Here is a 24783-nt window from a genome sequence, read left to right as displayed (position 1 = left end):
GGTTCCACGATGGTGTTCATTGGCACAACTCTCAAATCCGTCATTAAGTACTTCAAGAAGAAGGGTAAGCTTCTCTTGCAATGACATCTTCTGCAGCCAGGTTTATATCTTTGGGAGCAGTGGCTCAAGGTCAGCTATAGTTTTCAGTGTTTTAGGGTGTGGGATGTTTCATTGCTGCCATACTGGGTTAGATGGATGTGACTGTGTAGGAGAATGAATGTGCTTCTAAGTGACCTTGCTTGTGAAGACTAGTGAAAGGTGATGTATGGTTTGTAAGCGGGCTAATGCTTCAATATATTTTGTTGTAGATGACGCTGTGAGACTGTGGGACATTCTCGCCGAGAACGCTGCATTTTCATTAGTGTTGCTTAGTGACCAGCATAGACAACAATTTCTGCTTGCCAGTCGGTGATACTGCAAGCATGGCTAATCATATTTCTCTCTCGTGTCAGCACCAGACTTTAATTAAATTGTTTGTTAGTGAGAAAGGTTAGATTAAGGAAAATTAATTAGTCAATGACTGATTAGGGATTTGCTGCAGCTGGATAATTTTAATGAAGGAACAAACGCTTGAACCAGATGTTTTATCAACTTGAAACAGCTTTTATGAGATGTCAGAGTTTTGAAAATGAACATTAGTAGGTTTCTAAATGGTGGAATGGAAAGGGAAGGGAAATCAATTTGCAGTGGCTATGGAGATTAGCGTATTTATCAAAATATTTTAAGAAATGACCTGACAGCTTTATTGTTTCACTCTGTTACACTGCATCGCATATATAGATCACCTTTGTATTTTGTATAGTTTTACAATTTGAAATGGGGGTTTTATTGGAATTTTACAGTATGTCTTGAATCTACACAACATAGCTCAGCATACTGAAGTGTGTGGGTGGGTGGGTGGGTGAGTGGGGAGGGGTTTGGGGGTTGGCACAAGTTTTTACCTCCCCTGCTGCTGTGAAACCCCTAAATTAATTCTGGTGTGAACAGTTACTATCAGATGTCACATAATTTGTTGATGTCCACTGTGTACGATGTCACAAAGCATTTTAGGTATCAGGTAAGTCTCTGGAGCCTTCCATGGGCAGGTGTATTTGTATTGAGATTATATGACACTTTAATTGCACACCAGGCATCGACTATATTACCTTTTAATCCATTTCAGCTCCATTTTTAACACTACAAAAATTGTTCAAGGGGTGTGAATACTTATGAAATGCACTAATGTACATACATTTTCCACTATTTGAATAAACTTCTTAATAAACATAACGAAAGCTGCCAAAGATACTTAACAGTTATTACACAAAATTGAGTCATACGTAAGCCGATAGCCGATGAGGCACGTAGCACCGAGTTGGCTATAAGTCATGTATGACAAGATTGAGCGGAATAACTGTTTTATTCTATCCACATTCACTGGATTTTGAGAAACAGAGCATTTTTATTTTAATTTTTTTGCAAATTCGATCAATAAGAACTTTACACAAAACGTCCAACAAAATCATTTCTGCTTAGAATGTAAACAGATCAAACAAATGACAGTAGCAATTTGTGAAAAATGCTATAATAATAATTCTTGAAAAATAAAAAAAGATACGTTCTTACCAGGGCGGCACGGTGGTGTAGTGGTTAGCGCTGTCGCCTCACAGCAAGAAGGTCCAGGTTCGAGCCCCGTGGCCGGCGAGGGCCTTTCTGTGCGGAGTTTGCATGTTCTCCCCATGTCCATGTGGGTTTCCTCCGGGTGCTCCGGTTTCCCCCACAGTCCAAAGACATGCAGGTTAGGTTAACTGGTGACTCTAAATTGACCGTAGGTGTGAATGGTTGTCTGTGTCTATGTGTCACCCTGTGATGACCTGGCGACTTGTCCAGGGTGTACCCCGCCTTTTGCCCGTAGTCAGCTGGGATAGGCTCCAGCTTGCCTGTGACCCTGTAGAACAGGATAAAGCGGCTAGAGATAATGAGATGTTCTTACCATCGAATGCTTTTATTCCATATTTTGTTGCTTTTCTTTTATTTCTTTTTATTTATTTATTTATTTAGTGTGTGGGGGGGTGTTTGAGAAGAGTGTTTATTTCGTCCTTGGTTGGTTCAGCAACATGCTCCACCATTTTATTTTTCTCTACTCGTGGTATATGAGCTGATAGCCTAGTAGTAGAGTAGCCAATCAGTGTGTGCGATTGCTCATATCCAATGAATGTAGATAGAATAATCTAGTTTAGATTGCAGCATCTTTTAATAAATATTTACAAACCATTCTCTCAAAATTTTCTATCGTCATCCAGAACTGTCCTGTTCTAGTGGGATTATAAGGGGAAGGATCAATAAACACCCACATGCCCTTTCGATCATAATAATGTGTCTGACTTGGTTTTGCTCACCCTGAGGCTTATGGCATAATTAATAGTGTGATTTGGGTTTGCTTTGGCCAGTCAGAGACATAAAGAGCCACTGTGTTCAGATGCATTGACCTAGAAATGCTTTATTGGACTGGTGGTGTACTCTATAGACTGCTTTGGACATGACACATGACTGGAGTTTCCAAATCATCCTCATGTTCCTGTCTCTGTACTTAACATTGCTTATTTTCTTTAAATACTCTTATCACGGTATCTGGATGAAAATGAATAAACTGGATTAGCAATGGACGATCAGTTTGCTTCAGAGATTCAATGAAAAAAAAATGTTATGACATGATATCTTGCTTTTATGAGAGTCCAAGTCTTGTATAATAAAACTGTACTCCAATAAATTCTGACCAATTTACAGTGCTTCCCATAAATGAATTCTATTGGCTAACCTCTTCATACTGATCTTTGACTCTATATTCAGTGACCTGTATGAATTATCTTCTCTTTCTGCCCTCTAGCTGTGTCTACTTTAGATGAAGAAAGCAAGTGGTCAGTACATTACACAGCGCCCTGGCATCAGCAGGAGAATGTGTTCCTGCCCGGAAGCAGACCACCCTGTGTGGAGGAGCTACACTGCCAGGCCAAGGTCAACCTGAAGACTGTTCTCAGAGGTCAGACATATACACACAGAGAATTACGTTAGTGAGATGAAGGAGATCGAGAACAGTATGCTATCGAGAGAGTAAGGGAAATGTTAGGAAAAGGCAGCCAGATGCGAGAGTTTGTAAATGCAGTTATAAGTAAGACAAGGTACTAGGGAAAAATATAGTTTATTGTGGCATATTCTGTATATAAGGACTATGATAATAAGAGACACACCTTTAAACAATGATCTAGAGAACTGGAATTTGAAGGCAGCTTGAAATGTACAGGACTTGTTCATGACTAAATGAGCACAGAAATAAAGATTCTTTCATGGTCATGGTATAAGCTAAATATATGTCCTGTCTCAATGTTAAATTTCTGCTGTTACATTTCTACATCGTATGCATGTATAAGTGTGCACGCTAAGTTGGCCATTTGCAATGTCAGTCAAGCAGCCTCTTTCTATGACAGGAGGTGGTTCTTGGTCAGTTTTAGTGACAGCAAGCACCAGACTCTTTAGAGAAAGGTAGAGGCCTGTCTTCTGAGTCTATCCCTTTGGCAATGTGTTTTTATGAGTATGTTTTCCAGGAATTATTGGTAGTAATAGTAAACGTGATGTCTAAGTTGCTGGGATGTGTATGTGCATGTGTGTATGTATATGATTTTGATTTTATATACTACTGAGGCTCAAATGTCCCCACAAGGACAGTAAAATCTGACAATCTTGTGGCACAGTGGTGTAGTTAAACACTTAGCACTGTCACCTCACAGCAAGAAGGTTCTGGGTTTGAGCCCAGTGGCCAACGGGGCCTTTCTGTGTGCAGTTTGCATGTTCTCCCCGTGTCTGTGTGGGTTTCCTCTGGGTGCTCTGGTTTCCCCCACAGTCCAAAAACATGCGGTTAGGTTAACATTGGGTGGCCTTGGGCTCAAGTGCCCTTGAGTAAGGCACCTAACCCCCAGCTGCTCCCTGAGTGCTCTAGCATAGCTGCCCACTGCTCTGGGTATGTGTGTGTGCGCTCATTGCTCACTTGTGTGTGTGTGTGTGTGTGTGTGTGTGTGTGTGTGTGTGTGTGTGTGTGTGTGTTCACTGCTTCAGATGGGTTAAATGCAGAGGAAAACTTCACTGTGCTTGAGTGTGCATGTGACAAATAAAGGCTTCTTCTTCTTGTGGGGACAGTTGGATGGTCGCCACAAGGAAATTGTTGTTGTCGTTCTTCTTCTTGTTTGACAGAAACAAAAAAATAACAGCCAAAAAGTTTCCTTTTCATTACCAAGGTTGAGGTTAGGGTTAGGTTTAGGTGCAGGAACAGCATTAATTAATTGCATTAATAATTATGTCAGTGGATGGTCCTCACAAGGATAGTGAGACGTGTGTGTGTGTGTGTGTGTGTGTGTGTGTGTGTGTGTGTGTGTGTGTGTGTGTGTGCGTGCACGTGCTGTCAGTGTCTCAGCAAGAGGCAGGAGGAGCAGGTGGCTACTTGAGCATAGTTTCTGTCCCATTTTTGTGAGCACTGACATCTTTGTGGTAGACCTGTAAATTCTGTGTATATTGTATGTGTTTGTATCTTGGTGGGGACCAAATGTTCCCATAATGAGAGTGAAATGTGACAGTTTTGATCTTGTGGGAACATTTGGCAGCTCCCCATGAGGAATTTATTTTGGGATCTTTTTTTTTGTTGTTGTTGTTTGTTTTAACTAAAAGAGGTAAAACTGATTATGTCAGTGGAAGGTCCTGACAAGGGTAGTAAGACAAATTGTGTGAGCGTGTTACTTCTTAACAGTAAGTGTGTTCACAGAGATACCAGGTTATAATAAGAATAGTTCTTAATCCTCTTCTGCTGTGGAATTAATAGGAGAACCTTGCGCTCTCTCTCTCTCTCTCTCTCTCTCTCTCTCATTGGCCTGTGTTAGTCACTGACCACTGAACACAATCGATTACTACTGCAGTCACAGACAACAGGAAACGTTACACAGCCTGCAGCTTTAGCTATTCTTTCTTTAACCTTAGCAATATTAACAGAAGGCAAATGCTGTTTTAATATCGTGCTATTTGCTTATTTATTATACAATATATTCGTATATATTATATTAGGAATACAGTATACTATATGCTATTATAGTACTACTAGCTAGCTCTAGGTGATCTATGGGGATACACAGTATATGATGATCCTATAGGATGTGACATTTACATTGCTCCAGCATCAAATGATTCAAGGCATAGCAGGGTTGAGCTCATCAGTGCTGGCACAGCACATGCGTAGTGAGATCAGTATATATTGATGATTCTGATGATGGGGCTTTTTGTGATATCGAGAATGTCTGGCTGAGAGAAGGAAGCAGGGTTTGGGCTTAAAATATGAATAGCAAAATAATATACAGGGTGTTTCAAAAAATTTGATAAATATCCCAGGAACTACATCTCATCATCTCTAGTCGCTTTATCCTGTTCTACAGGGTCGCAGGCAAGCTGCAGCCTATCCCAGCTGACTATGGGCGAAAGGCGGGGTACACCCTGGACAAGTCGCCAGGTCATCACAGGGCTGACACATAGACACAGACAACCATTCACACTCACATTCACACCTACGGTCAATTTAGAGTCACCAGTTAACCTAACCTGCATGTCTTTGGACTGTGGGGGGAAACCGGAGCACCCAGAGGAAACCCACACAGACACGGGGAGAACATGCAAACTCCGCACAGAAAGGCCCTCGCCGGCCACGGGGCTCGAACTCGGACCTTCTTGCTGTGAGGCGACAGCACTAACCACTACACCACCGTGCCGCCCAGAAACTACATAGTCGAGGCAAATGAAACTGAACAGGCTTAATGTTGAGCAATATAAGATTTATTTCTCAAAATTTGAATGAGAAATTCAAAGGTATGTGGATTCCATGAACGATTTCACAAACTTTCAAAATGCACATCGCCTGAGACACAGACACACACACAGCCTTCCTCTTTGAACTTTTTGTGCAGTGTCCAAATCTGCATTGCAGTTGGTGCATTTTTAGAGAATTCTCTCATAAATGCACGCTACACAGTTTTGTTCGACTGTGTTCGAGCGTACCCTAACACACAACGCCTTTTCTTTTCCAGTGAATGGCATTTCTATACCTAAAAAGATAAAAACAAAAAACATGAAACATTACATTTTGACTTGTTTCCACACATGCTGTTAAAATTTGAGGTCAGTTGAACGAGAATTGGCAAAGTTATTAGATTGTGAAAAGATATATGAAATTTTTTGAAACGCCCTGTATATAATGGACCTCTCATGCAGTATTAATTGTATTCAAACTGAATTGGGATAAATGTGGAGATAAAGGGACAAAACCAAAGCTTTGTAAAGCATTTGCTTGTGTCTACTTTGTAATTGCTTTTTTCTCAATATATTTGAGAATTTGCCTCATTCCCACAGGAACTGTGTATGAAATACAAAGTTCTATGTGTTCAGAAAGTAGGCCATGTAGCTCACACTTGGGTTATGTTCAGGCTTGCTAAAGTAATTGTTTTTCTTTGTCCCACACTAGTTGATCTCCAGAAATGCTGCTAAAACCAATTTACACGTCTCGCATATTTATCATGTCAAAACGAACTATTAATAGCTTCATGTTTTCCAACAGTATATTATTTTTCACAAGGACAAGGCTGGAAATGCTGTTATAAACCCTATGTAGGATAGCTGAATAGAACACCGGAACATTTCTGCAGTGCCCTATATAACAGAGATTGTGTAAGATAGTAACTGAAGTGAGCTGATTGTAATGAAGGGACGTAATAAGATAAGATAAGAAGACCTTTATTATCCCACAATGGAGAAATTTCCTGTTTGCAGCAGCACAGTGGATAGCAGCAAAAAAGGATGTATCAAGCCACACACAAAAATAAATATATATACACACACATGGGGCGGCACGGTGGTGTAGTGGTTAGCGCTGTCGCCTCACATCAAGAAGGTCCGGGTTCGAGCTAGAGCCCTGCACTCCCGCGGGAGTCCCGCGGGACTCGCGGGACCCGCCGCAAAGCAGTGCGGCGCGGGACAAATTTTGAAAGCTCATTGCGGGCGCGGGCGGGACCGGAAGTGCACATATGCGGGCAGGAGTACACATATGCGGCGCGGGCGGGAGCGGTGATAAGCTGCAGTCCCGCTAACTAAAAACGTGTTTGAAATAAAATTTATAAATTATTAATTTATGTCTATCATATATAATTTGTGCTGGATATTTTATTTGGCATTAATAAAAACATTTTAAGATGCCTAAATTTGCAGAGAGAGTCAGATTGCCAGATTGAGTGAGAATCCTTTGATCATTCTAATGACTCGCCATTCACACCCAGCTAGCAAGGGAACCATGAGTGAAGTGATTTACTGCTTGAGTTAGTCTACAACTCTAATCAGAGAGACAGGTTACACAGTGACGGTAGGCTTGACTCAATGCTATCCTAGAAATCCTTCCTGTAATATGCAAATTTGGCTGTCCAATCAGAGGCGGCCAAATTTGCATATTACAGGAAGGATTTCTGGGATAGCATTGAGTCAAGCCTACCGTCACTGTGTAACCTGTCTCTCTGATTAGAGTTGTTCACTCATGGTTCTCTTGCTAGCTCTGCTTTGCAATAAAAAAAAAAAAGCATTGGTACAAAGCAAGCCCATTCACTTTTTTATGCTGATCAGAGAATTACAATGGTTTCTCATGTGACAAAAATGTGCGATTCGCTATTAAATATTTTAATCGCTTGACAGCACTAATTATTATTATTATTATTAGAGACACTACATGCTGAATTCAAAAACAAGGTAAATAATAAACGTGAACGTGAGCTGTAGATATTTATGCTCAAATCCACTCAAAGTAGGGGGCGGGGCACCATCACGCTGTGTCAAGACAAGAACTTTCCTGAGAAATAATGCGAACGTCTGTATCATGCGGGATTTGCGGGCGGGAGCGGGACAAAATATGGCAGGCACGGGCGGGAGCAGGACTGAAAATCATAATTCTTTGTGGGCGCGGACGGGAGCGGGACTGAAAATCATAATTCTTTGCGGGCGCGGGCGGGAGTGGGACTGCACAATGCGGGCGGGAGCGGGACTGAAAAATCCGACCCGCACAGACCTCTAGTTCGAGCCCCGTGGTCGGCGAGGGCCTTTCTGTGTGGAGTTTGCATGTTCTCCCCGTGTCCGTGTGGGTTTCCTCCGGGTGCTCCGGTTTCCCCCACAGTCCAAAGACATGCAGGTTAGGTTAACTGGTGACTCTAAATTGACCGTAGGTGTGAATGTGAGTGTGAATGGTTGTCTGTGTCTATGTGTCAGCCCTGTGATGACCTGGCCACTTGTCCAGGGTGTGCCCCGCCTTGCGACTTGTTCAGGGTGTGCCCCGCCTTTCGCCCGTAGTCAGCTCGGATAGGCTCCAGCTTGCCTGCGACCCTGTAGAACAGGATAAAGCAGCTAGAGATGATGAGATGAGATATATACAGTATCCACATTAAAAATAAATACCTGAGATAAATACTAAATTAGAGGAATTATGAAGTAGATGAAACGCACTTATTACACATATCAAGTGGTCGTAATTGCAAAAGATAAAACAGAAAAAAAATGCAACAACTATTGACAGACATACAGATGTGAGTCTACTGTGAGCAGTGCTGGTTGTACAGTCTAACAGCTGCAGGAAGGAATGATCTGTGGTAACGCTCCTTCACACATTTAGGGTGGAGCAACCTCCCGCTGAAGGAGCTCTGCAGTCCAGTGAGTAAGTCCTATAGGGGGTGGGAGTTGTTCTCCATCATAAATGACAGCTTAGCCATCCTCCTCCTCCCACCCACTACCTCCACTGGCTCCAGGGGGCATCCCAGCACAGAGCTGGCCCTCCTGATCAGTTTGTCCAGTCTCTTCCTGTCAGCTGTGGAGATGCTGCTCTCCCAGCAAACCACGCCATGAAAGATGGCTGACGCCACCCCAGTGTCAAAAAAGGTCTACAGGAGTGCCCCTTGCACTCCAATACCCCTTTTCCACCAAATCAGTTCCAGGGCTGGTTTGGAGCCAGTGCTGGTGCTGATTCACAACTCGTTCAACTTGCGAGCCAGCTGAGAACCAGTTTGCTTTTCCATAGCTCGCGGTGCTAAGGGAAGCCACGTCATTACGTCGCTGTATACGTCAGTTACGTCGCTACGTTTGCATAAACCTTGGCGCAAATATCGAAGCAAAAACAACACGGAAGAAGCAGCAGCAACAACAACAACAATAATAATAATGGATGACTTCGCGTTTGTACAGCTGCTGCTTCTCGTCGCTTAAAAATGGCGATCTTTCGTGGTCTTGTTATTGTTGTCGGTCTTAACAACTCCGCCCCCCCACTGACGTAAACGGTTCTTTCCCCTGGCCCAGCAGAGAGTTGGTGCTAGCCTGGAACCGTTTTTTCTGGCCCCAGAGCCAGTTCTTTGTCGGTGGAAACAGAAAACCCGGTTCCAAACTAAGCACTGGCCCCGAACCAGCCCTGGAACTGCTTTGGTGGAAAAGGGGCACAAAAGACCTGAGACTCCGCAGCAGATACAGCCTGCTCTGACCTTTCCTGTACAGTGCTGTGCAATGTAGTGTAATGTAATGATGTATGAATGATGTAGTGTAATGTAATGTAATGATGTTACCGGTATGAAGATGAAAGTGTTACATCGTACTGTAGAGTGGGGCCCAAAAGTCTGAGACCACTCGAGAAATCGCTTCTATTTTGCATTCTTTTTGAACTGAATACAACAGATTTCATCTCATCTCATCTCATTATCTCTAGCCGCTTTATCCTGTCCTGCAGGGTCGCAGGCAAGCTGGAGCCTATCCCAGCTGACTACGGGTGAAAGGCGGGGTACACCCTGGACAAGTCGCCAGGTCATCACAGGGCTGACACATAGACATAGACAACCATTCACACTCACATTCACACCTACGCTCAATTTAGAGTCACCAGTTAACCTAACCTGCATGTCTTTGGACTGTGGGGGGAAACCGGAGCACCCGGAGGAAACCCACGCGGACACGGGGAGAACATGCAAACTCCACACAGAAAGGCCCTCGCCGGCCACGGGGCTCGAACCCGGACCTTCTTGCTGTGAGGCGACAGCGCTAACTACTACACCACTGTGTCGCCCTAACAGATTTCATTACAAATTAAATCTTTGGCAACAACTTGAGTGAAAAGTAGAATCCTTGAAATATTTACATTAATTTTAGAGTTTATTAGTATTTGGTACATCCCATTTTCACTTTAAAGACTGTGCACTCGAGCTGGGATGGACTCCACAAGTTTGTGCAAAACTTTATGATCCATTTTAGATCAGATCCATCAGAGTGTCGGCTGAACACATGCTTCAGTAAAAGAGACGAGGTATGAGGAAAATCTTTTGTACAAAGGACTTAACATGGTCAATATCTCAAGTTTGCTTAAGTTACATTTAAATAGGGACCTAGAAATAGTGCAGAATCTTTAATATTAAATATTCTTGATATTGAACATTTACTTTCTTGGTTTTAAATATTTCAAAATTCTAAAAACCTTCTGTTCATTTTAATTTTAAATGGAAACAAAATCCCAGATTTTCAATGTGCTCTCAGAGCTTTGGACCCCACTATATATGAGAAATAAATGTTTTATTAGACAAGCAGTGAATTGAGATCATCATCTGAAATAAATCATTGTGTCAGTGTCAGTGGGTGGAGGTGCAGACAGGGACCCCAGTCTGTAGACTCATAACACAACATTCATATAGCATATAATCAGGTTAAATCTTAAAGCAAAAGATGCTGTATATACCTTGATGATAATGTTCTTTTTTTGATCATGGAGCAATTTGAAGCATGCAGCACTATGTCTCAGTGAGTAAAATATTTCTGAAGTGCCGTATTTTTTCATGAACGCTTGTGTTCCCCCAAAGACCTCTGGCTTTCTTTCACACATACAACCTTTCTCTGTGTGTGTGACAACAAAATATCACACACAGGCCAGTAAGCCTTTCTTAAACGTTTTAAAACAGATTTTTATTAATAGTTACTCAAACCACCTTGGCTTTTATTAAGATCTTTTATATTTGACCTAAAATTACAGTGTACAAATGATATTGGGAACAAGCAACATTGTTGTGGTCCATTTTAACCTTCACTGCAAAAAATACCTTGTTAAGAGAAAATATCTTTAATATGGGTGAATTCATGTAATAATTTTTATTAGAAGATAATTAGAGCTCAAATTTAAGATTATTTAGCTTACTTTTAGACACTTTTACTCATTTCATGCTTTAAAGGAACAGTCCACCGTACTTCCATAATGAAATATGCTCTTATCTGAATTGAGACGAGCTGCTCCGTACCTCTCCGAGCTTTGCGCGACCTCCCAGTCAGTCAGACACGCTGTCACTCCTGTTAGCAATGTAGCTAGGCTCAGCATGGCCAATGGTATTTTTTGGGGCTGTAGTTAGATGCGACCAAACTCTTCCACGTTTTTCCTGTTTACATAGGTTTATATGACCAGTGATATGAAACAAGTTCAGTTACACAAATTGAAACGTAGCGATTTTCTATGCTATGGAAAGTCCGCACTATAATGACAGGCGTACTAACACCTTCTGCGCGCTTCGGCAGCGCATTGATATCTGAGCTCCGTATCAATGCGCTGCCGAAGCGCACAGAAGGTGTTAGTATGCCTGTCATTATAGTGCGGACTTTCCATAGCATAGAAAATCGCTACGTTTCAATTTGTGTAACTGAACTTGTTTCATATCACTGGTCATATAAACCTATGTAAACAGGAAAAACGCGGAAGAGTTTGGTCGCATCTAACTACAGCCCCAAAAAATACCATTGGCCATACTGAGCCTAGCTACATTGCTAACAGGAGTGACAGCGCGTCTGACTGCGTCTGACTGACTGGGAGGTTGCGCAAAGCTCGGAGAGGTACGGAGCAGCTCGTCTCAATTCAGATAAGAGCATATTTCATTATGGAAGTAGGGTGGACTGTTCCTTTAAATTTTCTTATTCTATTGGCAGATCATTTTGGTTCTTTCTAGAATTAAATGCTCAAAATGGGCAAAATTATCTGCTAATAGAAGACATTTTAAAGCTTGAAATGAGTAAAAGCATCTAAATATAAGTGAAATAATCTTATATTTGAGTTCTAATGAACTTCTAATAACAATGCCTCATTCGTTTCAGCATGAGGCCTTGTTAGCTGACTTTGGCGTCCATGTTACAAGGCTTAAATTTATCGCTATGAAATGCCAGCAATCTGAAATGTTTGATATGTTTGTGATTCTACAGTCATTGAACACTCCTTTTTTTTTTGTAGTCTGGCAACAGCTTAATATGCTACTTTCCCCTCAGAATGTGACAAGCTGAGGAAAGATGGCTTTCGTAGTTCCCAGTACTATTCTCAAGGCCCAACATTCTCCTCACCCCTGCTGTCTGATGCTGATCGACAACTGGACCATGATGAGACGGAGAAGAAAAAAAAGGTAAACTTCTCAAGTACACTTGTAGCCACTCGGCGCTCCAAATCCAGCACCAAATATGCTACCTACCTGTCAAAACTACACAAGGACATATTAGGAATAGTTTATATGATCTGATTGATTACTACTAATAATAACTACTCATAGTACTCATTATAACTATTCATAGAAGCCAAAACCTTTGACAAAACACTACTTTTGTAAAAAAATGCATTTTATTCAATATATAACAGATGGTAATACATTTATTAACATAAAACACCACTGTTTGGCTAAATAGGGCGGCACGGTGGTGTAGTGGTTAGCACTGTCGCCTCACAGCAAGAAGGTCCGGGTTCGAGCCCCGTGGCCGGCGAGGGCCTTTCTGTGTGGAGTTTGCATGTTCTCCCCGTGTCCGCGTGGGTTTCCTCCGGGTGCTCCGGTTTCCCCCACAGTCCAAAGACATTCAGGTTAGGTTAACTGGTGACTCTAAATTGACCGTAGGTGTGAATGTGAGTATGAATGGTTGTCTGTGTCTATGTGTCAGCCCTGTGATGAGCTGGCGACTTGTCCAGGGTGTACCCCGCCTTTCGCCCGTAGTCAGCTGGGATAGGCTCCAACTTGCCTGCGACCCTGTAGAACAGGATAAGCGGCTACAAATGATGGATGGATGGATGGATGGATGGATGGATGGCTAAATGCTGTAGTTGCCTCCAACTAACTCTCACTCTTCATGTACATGACAGACCAATGCTCCTAAATGTATAGCTTCAGATGCAGTGTAAAGCCTGGATTGAATGTGCTAAATTAGATATTTGTAACTAATTCATAACTGGTCAATGTAAAACAGATGAAATATTTTGAGGGTGAGGAGGAGCCTCCTGATGTTACAGCAGATGCCAATAAACAATGGTCGTTGGCAGCTTGGTTGTTGACTCAGTTGTAAAACAACTCGCTTCTATGTTTCTGGCCCGTAGTGGATATTCCCAGTTTTATTCTTTTCATTCTGTATGGAATACATCTGACAATCAGTTTACTCATGGGTACATGAATTACAGTCATATGCACCTGACAGAATATTCTTTCTACCATCCTTTGAAACTTGAACCCTTTGTGTAAAACATTATTGTGTACTGCCCTCTAGTGGAAATTTGATATTGGAACGCATTGACAGTAATATGTAAACCTTAGTATAAAAGTATACTTATGTCATATGTTCCCTATTTGAGAATTGAATCCAGATTTTTATTTTATGTATATATTAGTTTTTTTTTTAATATATTTGTCACATTTATCTTTGTTTTCCTCTCATCAGCAGTCTAGAACACTAGGCAGCTTGCTAGATTCTTGCCTCTCTTTCTGCTGTCACTTGCAACCTTGCAGAAAAAAGGTACTGTTATTGCTGGCTCTAGGCTCCTATAGCACTGTGTTCATGTCTGACAAAAGTTAGCTCATCATCCTTAAAAAAAAAAAAACCTTCTAGTTGCTTCGTGCACTAGTCTAGCATCCAGTACTTGTGTAGAAATAATTCAGTAGTTTTAAACTTTTGCCGGAAAAAAATCACATGTTACATGACCATTGTTACCTTGTCTATATTGTGCATATTCTATGTCACTTCAGACACTTTATTATCCATTTATTGTTTACAGTCAGGGGCGGCACGGTGGTGTAGTGGTTAGCACTGTCACCTCACAGCAAGAAGGTTCTGGGTTTGAGCCCAGCGGCCGGCGAGGGCCTTTCTGTGCGGAGTTTGCATGTTCTCCCCGTGTCCGCGTGGGTTTCCTCCGGGTGCTCCGGTTTCCCCCACAGTCCAAAGACATGCAGGTTAGGTTAACTGGTGGCTCTAAATTGACCGTAGGTGTGAATGTGAGTGTGAATGGTTGTCTGTGTCTATGTGTCAGCCCTGTGATGACCTGGCGACTTGTCCAGGGTGTACCCCGCCTTTCGCCCGTAGTCAGCTGGGATAGGCTCCAGCTTGCCTGCGACCCTGTAGAACAGGATAAGCAGCTACAGAAGATGGATGGATGGATGGATGGATGTTTACAGTCAGCTCCAGAATTATTGACACCCTCATTAAAGATGGGTAAAAAGTGTATGAAAAATGTCTATGGTTAATTATCTTAATAATGCACTCAAAATATGTATGAAATCTAACGTTTAAATGAAACACATTTTTCTAAGAAAGTAAAATATGTACAGCACTGTGCAAAAGTCTTAGGCACATGTAAAGAAATGCTGTAGACCAAAATTGGCTTAAAAATACTGAAATGAAATGTTTCAACATTAAAAAATACTGTAAACTGCAGTAAGCCATAATAAATGAAACAAAGTCAATATTTGGTGTGAGACGACCCTTTGCTTTCAATAAAAATAGTAGTGTCAGGTACAATGAGTGCAGTTTTATAAGGAAATGAGCTGTAGGTTTTATTGAGCATCTTGCAGAACCAGCCACAGTTCTTCTGGACACTTTGACTGTCACACTCGCTTCTTAATTTTGCACCAAAACCCAACAGCCTTCATTACGTTTTCTTTTTTAAGCTTAAAAGTGGTCTCTTATGTAATATGCTGCTCAGATACAAACTTTTTTTTTTTTCTGTAACATTTAATTTTGTGCTGGAAAACAAATGTTTGGAACTCTAAAATGTTTTTACTGACTTGATAATGTGGACATCATAAAATCGAAATCTATAACAAAGTTTGTATGAAAAAATAGGGTGCCCAAGACTTTTGCACAGTACTGTATATCAAAATCACGTCACAATTATTGGCATCCTTGGAAACATGGGGAAGATTGGGAAATACAAAAATGAAATGAGTGTTCTGTGTTGATTTTCATAAAACAGACAATGACTACAAAAAGCCACACCTGAAAATGCCCAAATTTATTATTAGGGCAATAATTAAGATGCTGAAAGAGAATGCAAGTCTGTTTTGCCCCCATGCACTGTGAAGAGGATGGTTAGAGACTCAAAATCATTTCCAGATTTGTAGAAGATGGTTGCATTTTGGGGTCACGAGTTGTCCAAACCTGCAGTTAGACACCAACTCCATTCCAACAAGCTATTTGGAAAAAGGGCCAGAAGAAATTTTCAGTGGGAGATTAAGCTAATTACCCACAAAGACCCATCTTTACCAAGGATCTAGAGCTGATTATATTTCTGGATGAGTATAATCTAAGTGCACTTAGAAACAATGACGTCAGCATATTAATAGAAGGTTTATATTTTGATTGGGTAACTTTGCTCCATTACAACCAGCGTGAAGACTCAGTGTGAAGCAGCCATTGTAACACTGAGCTCAAATTAGCATGAATAATTTAGAGGCCTATGCCAGAGCTTTCTGCACTGAGAAATATTTAATTCACAGTTTAGTCTCTCGCACAAGCAGAGTTCAAGGGGTGGCTTCGGTTCCTTTTCTCCTGTTTTTTAGCCTTTCGATTGACCAAATCTGGAAAATGACCAAGTATAATTCGATTTCCTTCTCTGGACTCAGACTCAGTCACCAAACACTGAGTTCTATTAACTGCAAGTATGAATGTATATGTTGTGTTCAGTCATCAGAGACGTCAGCTGAAGAAGAGAAGCTGGTGTACTCCTTCAGGCCACAGACCCCTCTACTGGATAACATTAGTGATATAAACAACCATAACAGCTGGAGTAAATGTCTGCCCTTACCAACACCAGAGGAGAAGATGAGGCAGCAAGCACAGTCTGTGACCACTGACATCATCCCCATCAACATCACAGGTAGAGTATTTCAGTGTAATATTCTTGAAACATTTTTGCCAATTTTGTGAGGTTTGTATTCATTCTATACTATAATTTAATCTTTGAATAATCTCCAGGGCTTTGGGTACAGTAACTGTAAAAATGAATCATCAAGTATAACTTGCTTTAACTTACCATAACTTGCTTGTTTTCGCCACCTTATAACAGGAGAAAACTTTGACCGGCAGGCAAGTTTTCGTCGTACCATAATTAACACTGACACTATAATACGGAGGTCAAAAAGGGTGAAACGAAGGAAGACAATAACAGGGGTTCCAGACAACATCAAAAGAGAATTAGGTATGGCAATCTATTAAATTCTTCTGTTTGTTTTTATTTTAATTCTGTTGACATCCATGCAGTAAGCAAATCAAATTCCCAAGATTAACAAGCCATACAGTGTGGGAAGTAGACCTAAAAAGCATCAACATTAACTGGTAATGTTTTTGATGTTCTGTAAATCTGGTACATTTGCATCTATGCATAAAACTGTATTTTACATATAACGAAATGAAAGAAATTATTCCCAGTGTCTTTCGTCTATTAAAAGCCATTAACTCTATATATTTTGTTTGCTTTGGTAATCTCACTTAACATTTCTCACACCAACTTAATAACAGTATTTGCTGTGTGTATCCCAGTGTTGATTTTACACACAAAATATTCACTGTTAAGTAGAAATTGCTGTTAGCACATTGTGAGCTTATTTATTCTGTCTGGTATTCTGTTTTATGATAGAATGCCAGTGAGAACCTTAGTAATATTTGGGTATATAGACAAATGTGAAATCCTTCATTAGATATAGGAGATTCATTACCATATATTAAGCTGCAGGGGCAGAAATAGGGGAACAGTAGGAGTCCATTTCTGTCCCCCAAGGTACAATCTACACTAATGTACCTCCCAAGGGCTCATTATTGGACTTCAAGGTAACTATGTGTACCTTTTTAGGGTCAAAAAGGCACACATATGGTCCCGATCAGTACATAAAAGGTACAAATAAGTACCTTAGAGGGTACTGCTCCAGTAACAAGCCATTGTACCTCTAAAGGTACAATGATGTACTTTGTTTTCTGAGTGTGCGCATGTTTAAACCTAGCTTCTGTTTATTTTGCTGAATTGTAGTAGACAGTAAAGACTTTGCAAGCTAATCTGACATGTCTTTACTACTCTTCTTACAGCAAACAATGAACAAACTGGCATCAGAGCTCAGCCTGTATCCACCACCGGCCAGTACTCCACCCTTGGCCATGCAGGGAGCATTAACTCTTCCCTCAAGCATTTAGTCACCCGTGACTCTGGCTGCCAGACAGATGACATAAAGATTGTACCCCCTTCAATGCGAAGAATCCGTTCACAGAAGGGCCAAGGCATTACTACTCAAATGGCAAACATGTCTCTCTCATCTTCTGGTAGTATCTCCAACATGAGTGACTGCAATGGTGCTATCTGTACTCGTCCACTTAATGCCAGTGACCAAGGTTTTCATAGTCTGCCTCGTCAGGGTGCTCGAATTTGTCTTCAAAAACTTGAACCCAGTTGCAGCAGTTCTCCATACCTGATGATCTCTGGCTCCACAAGCTCCTTACCCTACCAGGTTACCATGCAACATGCCAGCCCAGACTCACAGCTCATGTCTGATTTAAGAAAAAATACATCAATCAGTTCCGGGTCTGATGAATTTCATGGTTTCCAGAACGAATGCCAGAAGGCAACTTCAGACTCCATGGGTTCCATTCACAATAGTAGCACATCCTCCTTGAATACTTTGCAAAATGCCAGAAACTTTAGTTCTGTCCACTCATCACAAAGCTTTGACACAAAAGAGGCCCCACTACATTCTATGTCAACTTGTCCCTCAGACCAGCCTTTCAGTAGTAGCGGTACCTCTTGTTCTGCTAGCTCCTCCTGCTGCCAGTCTCCAGCCTCCTTCCACATGGCTACAGAGACTAAGTCTCAATGTAGTACCCTTGATGGAAGGAACTGCAGTCCCAGTGCTGTCTATGAAGACTCTGACATGTCAGAGAGCAGCATTCATAGTTGCAGCACACTGACCACTGACCACTGGATGTATAAACTTGCTCCAATGGACCAGTGTACCTCAAGCTGTTCCTCCCCTATAAATAATGCTTGTAATAGTCTGGAATATTCACCCAAAAAGACAGACACCAGCTCATTGTTTTCTGTTGATACTGAGGGATGCAATAGCTCTATGCATTTAGCATCAGATTGTAAATCATACAGTCATGGTTGCATCAACAAAGCACGTAATACAAGACATAAATTTTATGAGTGCAAGGAGCACCACAGTAATGAAGACCGTGCAAGTCTGCACAGTAATCATTCTCTAACCCGCAGCATTTCCCTGCGGAAAGCCAAAAAGCCCCCACTACCTCCCAAAAGGACCGACTCATTGCAACGCAAACCACAGCAAAAACCATACCACAATGATAAGCTCCTTAATGAGCAGCTGATCTCCAGTCTCCATGAATCCCTGAAAAGTCACAGTGCCTCTTTCTCCAGCCAGATGCCATTCAGTGGATTAGAGGACCCTTGGGTACTAGGTCCTAGAAGCCAAAGCACAGTTAGTGTAGCAAGCAGTGGAATGTCCGCACCAGCTGCCATGTGTCCAATCACACCCACACACAGTGATAGCAGCAGTCAACACTCAGAATACACTGAGTCATGGGACTTTGAGATGAATTTTCCCCACTCTTGCACTGAACATGTACCATCCTCTCAAATTACGAGGCCTGTACTTATCAAAGAGAATTCAAGAGGCTCAGACAGTAATGGAATTCCATTAACTGCTTGCAACAAGACTGGGATAAATTCCAAGATGGCTGCATCACCAGACAAAATCCAACTTATGACTTCACCATCTAGTGGTTATTCAAGTCAGTCCATTACCCCAACTACAGGTACCCCAGTAATATCACTTCTGAGAGCCAAATCTCCAGCAGGAAGGCCCAAACCAAAAGTTCCAGAGAGGAAGTCCTCACTTCTGTCCTCTGTTTCCTCTTACTCTACACCTCTGTCCTCAAACACATCAGATTCTGTCAAGAGCCTTCCAATGCCTCCACCTCTACCTAAAACATTGCCTGGTTTAGTAAGCCTTCAGTCTAGTTCAACTAGCCCTATGCCCAGTTTTGTTATGTCCAATATATCCCCTATCACACCAGTATCGTCTCTTCTGGCTATAAGCTCTACTCCTGAGAAAAAGCAAAATTCTCCCCCAGTGTCATCCCCAATACCAGAGGAATGTAAAACATCCATACACCTTTCTCCTGACTCTCCTTCTCCTACATCAGAAGTCTCATCTCCTCTGATGCTGAATGAAAATAAAATGAGCCCTCTACCACTCCCACCACCTCCTCCACTTCTTTCGTTAAGTGTTCACACCCAGCCTCTTACCCCACCTTTTCCTGGGACAGGTCTCAATCAAGCAGTAACCATTTTAAAAGCATCAAAGTCTCCGATATCTTTGGATACAATGGAAAATAGAAAAGAACTAAACTCTAGGCAATCTGACAAACCTGCAAGACATGAGAGGCCAGTAATTACTGCCCAAGCTCTTCAGAGGGTACAGCTCAGACCAGTAAAACTTATGAAATTGGAAAATATTTTCACAGATATCATTACAACAGTGTGTGGTCCAGAAAACCAAGAAAATAACAAGGAGCCCAGAACTAGCACAGACAAAACTGTAGAAACAGAGACTGTCAAAAATATTTTGACACCTGACTCTGTCAATCCACATTTTCCATCAAAGGAGTCCATACCTACTACACTGGTCTCTAATCCACCTTCTGTTTTACTTGAACCGGCCAGCAATACTCATTCTGGTGAGAGCATTCTAGAGCTTTCACTTGACATTGGACCTGTAATTACAACTCCTGGCTCCTCCAATGTTCTACATTCCACAGCTACTCCATGTACATCTAATGGTATACTCCAAGATCAGCTGACTCTAATATCACCTAAAAAGTCCAATCACTCTCTGAATATGCCACCCATTGTGCACCAACCTGCTTTGAATGGTCTTGAGCATCTTGAAGTTACTGACTCAGCAATGTCTTTTGAGCCAGAAACCCAAAACAGTACATCTCTGGCAGACACTGTTAATCCACATGAGATTCCACTACAACTCGAGTTTGAGTTTGAAAGTGATTCTCAGAATTCTACTCCTGTGAGTCCAAGAAGACACTCACTCAGCAGTGAAATCTCCTCAGACAGTCTGACTGACCCTCAACTCACTGGCCTCAGTCTCAGTGACCAAGACATTGGATTGTGTGATACAGATCTTGGACTGTGTGATAAAGACCTTGTGCTAAGTGATGATAAATGCATTACAGATGATAGTTTAAGTAGCAGCTCAGGATCCGTCATCTTCAAAGAGGAAGAAAATGATGAAAATGGTGAGATTCTTAAATATTTTTTTAATGAAATTCTGTTGTGTTTCAGTAATGTGCTCCTAACTGACAACATAACTAAGCTTCTCTTTATAATGGCAACGATAAATGACCTCAGTTACCCCCAAACCCACTGTCTGTCTACTTTTATTCAGTATATTACTCTCATCACTCCCTTCATCCTCCACCATTTTCCGATGCCTTTTCATGTGATATCCAACTGAAAGAGTTAATTATTCCTAATGCATCTGTTATCAGTAACCCTTTTTGACTATAATATTAGGAAGGATAAAATTGAGAAGAATGGGTTAATGGATACAGCCCTAAAGTGTAACACTTGTAATCATTGTACATCTTGTCAAATTGAAGATACAGTGAAGCAGAAGCAGTACCAGTAGAATGTGAATAGTTATAGCAAATAGAAATATTTGTGGTAGTGTAGTCTTGAATTTTTAGACCATCCTGCATTTCACTCAGACTTGGCATACTGGTCTTATTTCATTGTAAAAGAAAAGTGACCAGGATATTTTGGTGTTGTATGTCCTAGATGCTGTATTTGACTCTGGAACAGATAGCTCCTCTCCAACTTTCAGCAGTACCGGAGAAGATACTGAGGAATTGCAGATGCCTGCACGTCCACGTACTACTGATGACCTATTTGCAGCAATCCACAGGTACCCCAAATCTTATATTGTCTTTTTTTATGATAAAAATGATTTGGATACAGCATTAGGTTATGCCTTTTAATGGGTTTTGAATTGCGTAGACTGGCAAATAACTGTTAATGACTTGTGGTTTTCCTGTATTGTGTGGTTAGGGCTGTGGATTATACCTATAAAACTCAAGCACCCCTCACTACAGAGCCAAAAGTCATGGCTCCACCCTCTGGACATTTGGTACTGTAGTGAGGGCTATCAAGTGTTCTTGGCTTCATAAAAGGATTCCACTTAGAACTGATAATGGCACACTGTCATACCTATCTGTTAAGCTGTAATTCTTTATCATCACACAGGTCAAAGAGGAAGGTTCTTGGGCGTTGTGAGTCTGAGGAAGAACGCTCCCGTGGTTTCATTACCACGCCGCCCACCACACCCACAAGTTCCAGCCCCAGCATGACTTGGATGCCCCGTCAGAGCAGCCACATCCACCGTAGGCTGCGCCATTCCACCACCAGCAATGACAGCTTCAAAGCTCTGCTCCTGAAGAAGGGCAGCCGCTCAGAGCCTGGTTTCCGCATGTCTGCTATGGAGATGTTAAAATGCACTGACCCTCGGCTACAGAGATCCAATGCAGAGGCCTCATCTCCTTTTTCAGCTCAGTGCACCTCTCCAGGGAGAAGCAGGAGAGCATCCGAGGAGTGGGCACGTACAGAGGGTGTCTTGCCTCGTTTTTCGCCCTCACTAACACACTCCAAATATGGGCGCTCCAGTACTCCACCTTGTGCTGCTAGCAGCCGCTATAACTCCCGCAGTCGCATCCCTAGTGGGCCCATGACTGTGATATGTGAGAAGGAAGGTGAGCTCACTGAGTCATCAGACTGCTGCAACATTCCTTTCCCTGTTTCACTGTCCTCTAGTGGCACAGTGTGTGCTCAGGGCAGCACTTAGACCAAAGCTGTTCGAAGCAACCTAGAGATACTTTTCACCAACTAACAACCAAAGCAAATGGTTGTTCATCAACTTCAGAGCATTAAATTCTTGCTCACTGCACACGCTTGTACTGGCCCGCTGTAGCCGAAGAGAGATATGGGAAAGGGGAAGTGGATTCTACCACTTTATTTTCATTATTCTCCATAGGAAGCATTTTAAATTTCACATGAAATTTTATACTGCCTCAAAATATTTCCTGAGGATTACCCTTTTTCCATATGTCCATCTGTCGTCTTTTTTTTTTTTGAAGGTTAGGAAATGCAGGATAAATGTAAGTTTCCTTTTGGCATGATAAGATGGAAGGGTTTAGCTGAAATGAGAGAGGTTTTTAATGGCTTGTTCTTGGTTAGTGCACCTATCTTGACCCAATCAAGCATGTGCTAGAAATAGCAGCACATCCTACCAACACAAATTACAAATTAAAGAGGCTTGGGTCAAAAGTGAAATGATACATTTGGGAGAGTCTATGTTAAGATGAGAACACAAATAACTGTTATAGTGAAGTTGCTGAGGAACGTATATGGAGAAGTGTATATATGCGCGATCAGATAAAATAAGAGTTTTCGGAGGTATTTTGAAAGACCGAATTCAACGATGTAGATTTGCACTACATTTCAGATGCTAATTTCTATTGTGTGCAACAATTTTCAGTTTATTTAAAAAAAAATGTTTTAGATGGGCACATGTTCAACAAATGCTTTAATTTTTTTTTAAAATAAAAAAATTAAAGGTAAAATATCACTAAGCACACTAATCTTCTGCATTTTACCACTATGAAAAGAATACAGGTGCTAAAAGCTCAATATCATAAATGGTGCATACTCAGACTGCTGAGGTTAAAACAAATATATTGCTAGTACTGGACCTCAGTGAAAATTTATACACTTTTGTATTAATATTGCTTCAGAGGTACTGTGTAGTATGGAAACCTTGAAGTGCAAAACAAATTGACGAAAACCATAACAGGATCATAAAGAACACAAATGCAAAAGAAACAACAAAGACAATTCCAAAAGCAATACAGAATGCAAAAACGCTACAAATTGAATCCTCCAACAGCAAATCCAGGAACATAAGTGGAAAAAAAAAAAAAAACCTCACAATGTTAAGTTTGTAAAGCATTTTCAAAACCACAAAAGCAAATTTAAAAACATGATAGTAAATCAGAAGACGCCAGTAACAATTCTGAAAACCAAATTCAAGAGTTCTCAAACCAAACAACAACGGGAAAATAAAAAATAAAGCTTACTTGCTCATCGCTGACTTGTGTGCATTAATATGAGTGATTAAATATGAGAGTAAATCATTTGGGCACTTTCTGATGGAATGCACTTTTTGGTAACCGCCGATCTACTGTTTGATCATATGGCTGTCACATATTCAAGTTTAGTAACTTCTTTATTCTGGTCACATCCACAACTAGGCTGTGTTTTTAGGAGGTGGGAGAAAACTGAAACTCCTGGATGAAAAAAAAACAGCACAAGTGAAACTCCACACAGACAGTAATCCACTTGAAGGAAATAAGCACCAGTATAGTAAGTGCATTGACAGAAATGCCCAAATCTTTTACACTGAGATTACTCTTCAGTTAGCTTTAATAATTTGAGAACTGACTGTTTTTTTCCCCCTGAATATTTGTTTACCGCTGTTTTATGCAGTGGTATTTCATTGTTACTTTATTTTGCACTTCAGGGCTTTCACATTAGAGCCTTGTATATTCTATTTTGTTCTAGTTCAAGGACACAGTTTACCTTAACTGTAATAGTCAGAGTAGAGAAATTAAAATTGTTGGGGTGAAATTTATGACTACGTCTTTTCACTGCAATAAAGTTTGTTGACTGATTTTCCTGTGATGTTTTACTTGAATAGCAGTGCCCCGTTTTGTGTTGATTTGAATATATGCATCAGATCATTGTTCTGCTGGAAGATCCTATGATGACGCAGTTTTAGTTTCTTGGCAGAGGCAGCCAGATTTTGATTTAAAACGTCTTGGTATTTCATGGAGTCCATGATGCCATGTACCCTAACAAGGTTTCCAGGGCCTTTGGAGGAAAAACAGCCCCAAAACATTCCAGAACATCCAACATATTTTACAGCTGGGATCGGGTTCTTTTCATTATAACCATCCTTCTTTTTAATGCCAAACCCACCTTGAGTGTTTGTTGCCAAAAAGCTCCATTTTTGTTACCGTACATCAGAACACAGTTCCAGTCAATTGTAGTAGCATTTCACAAACTTCAGGTGCTTATGTTTGTGGTTAACTGACAGAAAAGGCTTTTTTTCTGCCGTACCTTCCAAATGATCTGGAGGTGGCGTTTGATGGTGGTTTTGGAGACTTGAAAACAAGATTTTACTTTTTCTTGTGACTCACCAACAGTCATCCTTGGGGGGTTTTTTTTTTTGGTTTTGCGCCTCTCTAACCATCCTCCTTACAAGCTTCCTCATCAGGGATAAACAAATTTATTAGGGATAAAATGAGCTC

At 41.2% G+C, this 24783-nt stretch overlaps 1 protein-coding gene across 2 annotated transcripts in view; it reads left to right on the top strand.

The window, feature by feature from the left end:
* The window catches only part of nhsl1a (NHS-like 1a), a 56878-nt gene extending 32757 nt beyond the window's left edge, over positions 1-24121 (top strand). Inside the window, exons 2-8 of one of the 2 annotated variants that reach the window (XM_060934090.1) lie at positions 2867-3019; positions 12367-12497; positions 16027-16219; positions 16409-16540; positions 17422-20658; positions 21200-21326; positions 21665-24121. In XM_060934090.1, the coding sequence (XP_060790073.1) occupies positions 2867-3019; positions 12367-12497; positions 16027-16219; positions 16409-16540; positions 17422-20658; positions 21200-21326; positions 21665-22259 (4568 nt within the window). In that variant the 3' untranslated portion in view covers positions 22260-24121. Of the gene's footprint in view, positions 1-2866; positions 3020-12366; positions 12498-13675; positions 13864-16026; positions 16220-16408; positions 16541-17421; positions 20659-21199; positions 21327-21664 lie in introns of those variants that run through there. The other variant, XM_060934091.1, reaches the window with a different exon arrangement.
* Positions 24122-24783: the final 662 nt, after the last annotated feature.

Source organism: Neoarius graeffei, chromosome 11 (genome assembly GCF_027579695.1).
Source record: "Neoarius graeffei isolate fNeoGra1 chromosome 11, fNeoGra1.pri, whole genome shotgun sequence".
NCBI classification, from domain to species: domain Eukaryota; kingdom Metazoa; phylum Chordata; class Actinopteri; order Siluriformes; family Ariidae; genus Neoarius; species Neoarius graeffei.
Note: the sequence above shows the minus strand (reverse complement) of the source record. Positions and strands in the feature narration are given on the sequence as shown.